Here is a 3,668-nt window from a genome sequence, read left to right on the forward strand (position 1 = left end):
AAAGAATATTTTTTTAGGGACCAATACAAGGCGTGGAGTTTTTAAAGAATATTTTTTCAGGGACATATACAAGGCGTGGAGTTTTTAAAGAATATTTTTTCTGGGACCTATACAAGGTGTGGAGTTTTTAAAGAATATTTTTGGAAAGGACCTAAACAAGGCGTGGATTTTTTAAAGAATATTTTTGGAAAGGACCTAAACAAGGCGTGGATTTTTTAAAGAATATTTTTGGAAAGGACCTAAACAAGGCGTGGAGTTTTTAAAGAATATTTTATTTGCCAATTTTGCTTTTTATTTTATTAATTAGTATTTTAAATATATATCTAAACATATTTAAATTCTTCTAATTTGTTTTTTTTTTTATTCAAACTTCTCAATCCACACAATTCGGGTAGCCGGCTCAAAACCCAATTTACGATGTAATTTCAGCGATTGTTCATTTGTAACAATCACAAATGTAAACAAATCAATATTGTGAAGTTTTAATAAACGTTTCAGTTCCATTTTCATAATTAGTTCGCCATAACCCTTGCGTCTTTCCGATGGCATGGTATACAAGAATCTGAAATTAAAAATATAACGAATATTTATTATTTAATTATTATTTAATTATAAATACTTTAGAAGTTATTGAACTGTGTACCCTGGTGATAGGAATTCATTTTCCAACATCCAACATAGCGGCTGTTCTTCACCACGACGAAAGAGTCCCGATCCTCCATTAAAATCAATAGACTGTCGAATTAAACCCAAAGACTTTTCATATTTGTGAGACCAATGATTGTTAATGAATTCGGCATGTTTCTCAGCATCCAAGGGTGCTATGTGCAGGTCGTCGGGAAGTTTTCTAAAGGAATAAAAAAATTATATATTTAAAAAAAATTAAATTTTTTTAAAAATCTTTTTCCAAGGTCTATGAGAGCCATAATCATGGATTTGTAAAGAACATTTTGTGAAGAATTATCACAGCCATAAGCGTGGATTTTTTGAAGAATATTTTATCAAGGATCAATAGACCTATAGATGGTGGATTTTTAAAGAATATTTTTTTCAAGGACCATCATAGCTATAAGCGTGGAATTTTAAGAACATTTTTAAGGACTATCAGAGCCATAAGCGTGGATTTTTAAGGAATATTGTATGAAGGACACCTGGAGAGTGAATTTTTAAGGAATATTATATGAACAATACAGGCATGGATTTAAAAAAAAATATATTTTTTTAAGAACCAACACAGTTGAGGATTTTTAAAAATTTATTTTTTCAATGACCTAAGAATTGTTTCCAACTTACTCATCAACTTGAAGTGCTGCAATTTTATCCTTTGTAATATACATGATATTTTCAAAGGGCGTACATGTCCAATTTGTCTTCTGACTTCTTTGAATAAGTAACTCTTTCACCATAACATGTATATTTTCATCGCATACCACACGCATTCTTTTCGGTTCCCATTGTATTAAATTCGTTTTCGCTAGACATTCCCGAAGTTCCTCCTGGGACTCTTGGAGGGTGAAACAAAGTACAATGTAATCCTAGAACAACAATTTAAAAATTTTCAAAATTTGCAAAACAAAATCCACAACTCACCCCACATCCATTCAAACTAATCAGAGTACAATTATCCGGCTTGCCATAACGATGTGTATAAAAGCGTAAATTCCAACGATCCGATTTTAATTGTTGACGATTAGCATTTATTTTCTCCCAATGAAAGAGATAACTATAAATGAAATTATGTTGTTGTATACGCCGAGGTAAGTTCGTATTGAGTATGTCCAGCATCTCGCGAAGCTGTTGTTGAGAGCATTCCATCAAAATATCCGACATTTTTTTATTTGCTCGATTTCACAAATTTCCGATCAACACACTCCGACGACTGCAAATAATTTACTGAGAGATTTTTTTTTTTGTGAACAAGTCTGTAGTTTTCCATATGTACTCGAATAAAAATGTGCTTTTGTTATTAAATTGCTTAGATAGAAATGATTTTGTTTACGATTGCTCACAAGTACTCATATTGTAAATTGCAATGAGAACTTTCCTATTGAGATAAGCTATCAAAAATAAAATAGTACTACATGCATTTCTATTATTTACCTAGATATACCGAATAGCGTTAGTAACACACGGAAATAAACTAACACCAATTTTAATAAAAAAAATGGATATTTGGATTTTAAAAACGGATCTCGAAGACCAATATAAGTCGTGGATTTTGTAAAAATGTTTTCTTAAGGATCAACACAAGGCTTGGATTACAAAAAAAATATTTTCTCAAGGACCAAAAGAAGGTTTGGTTTCTAAAATAAATATTTTCAAGGACCAAAAGAAGGCATGGCTTTTAAAAAATAATTTTTTATGGATTCAAAAAGTATATTTTTCAGGACCATCATAAGGCGTGAAAAAAATTGTCAAGGACCAACACAAGGCGTGGATTTATAAAAATAGTTTCTCAAGGACCAACCCATGACGTAGATTCTTTTTGTAGAATATTTTCTCAAAGACGAAGTAGTGGATTTTTAGAGAATATTTTCTCAGGGACCAACACAAGGCGAGGATTTATAAAAAACCAGTAAGGGAAGTAGTAAAGTCGGACTCGGCCGACTATATGATACCCTTTACCACTTTGGGTATACTCTACATACATGTATGCTAACATATGTAGAATATATCTGAACCGATTTCAGGGAAATTTGCCAGAGACTAATTCCTATTACATCAGTACGTTGTGTCAATCGCCCTAGCTATGGATCTTTTCACGAAGCTTAGCAACATCATTCTAGACATAATTCAGTACCCTATACCAAAATTCGTGCAAATCTAAAGATATATAGGGACTTTGGTGCACCAATGACATAAAATCGGACGAAAATATATATAGGAGCTATATCTAAATCTGAACCAACTTTCACGAAACTTAGCACACATCATTCTAGACATAATTCATTACGCTATGCCAAATTTCGTGCAAATCGAAAGATATGTAGGGACATTGGTACACCATTTACATTAAATCGGACGAAAATATATATAGTAGCTATATCTAAATCTGGACCGATTTTCTGAAAACATAACACACATCATTCTAGACCTAATTAAATACGCTGTGCAAAATTTCGTGCAAATCGAATGATTTTCAGAGATTTCGGTGCACCAATTACTTAAAATCGGATGAAAATATATATGGGAGCTATATCTAAATCTGAACCGATTGTCACGAAACTTTGCACACATCATTCTAATATCAATTCAGTACGCTATGTCAAATTTCGTGCAAATCGAAGGATATATAGAGACTTTGCTGCACCATTTACCTTAAATCGAACGAAAATATATATGGGAGCTATATCTAAATCTGGACCGATTTCCAGGAAACATAACACACATCATTCTAGACCTAATTAAATACGCTGTGCCAAATTTTGTGCAGATCGAAAGATATTTAGGCACTTTGGCGCAACATTTACCTTAAATCGAACGAAAATATATATGGAAGCTATATCTAAATCTGGACCGATTTCCAGGAAACTTAACAAACATCATTCTAGACATAATTCATTACGCTATGCCAAATTTCGTGTTTAGGGACATTGGTACACCATTTACATTAAATCGGACGAAAATATATATGGGAGCCATATCTAAATTTGGGCCGATTTCTCCTA

The 3,668-nt window shown here is 32.4% G+C and overlaps 1 protein-coding gene across 1 annotated transcript; it reads right to left on the reverse strand.

The window, feature by feature from the left end:
* Positions 1-360: 360 nt before the first annotated feature.
* On the reverse strand, positions 361-1,830 carry LOC133327129 (uncharacterized). Its single transcript, XM_061535704.1, has 4 exons — positions 1,591-1,830; positions 1,294-1,535; positions 644-847; positions 361-562 (listed from the first exon to the last, which is right to left on the reverse strand). Exons 1-4 carry the CDS (start codon positions 1,828-1,830, stop codon positions 361-363), a joined length of 888 nt encoding a protein of 295 aa, XP_061391688.1.
* Positions 1,831-3,668: the final 1,838 nt, after the last annotated feature.

Source organism: Musca vetustissima, unplaced genomic scaffold (assembly GCF_032173495.1).
Source record: "Musca vetustissima isolate MV318-11 ecotype Yass unplaced genomic scaffold, APGP_CSIRO_Mvet_v1 utg206359, whole genome shotgun sequence".
NCBI lineage: Eukaryota > Metazoa > Arthropoda > Insecta > Diptera > Muscidae > Musca > Musca vetustissima.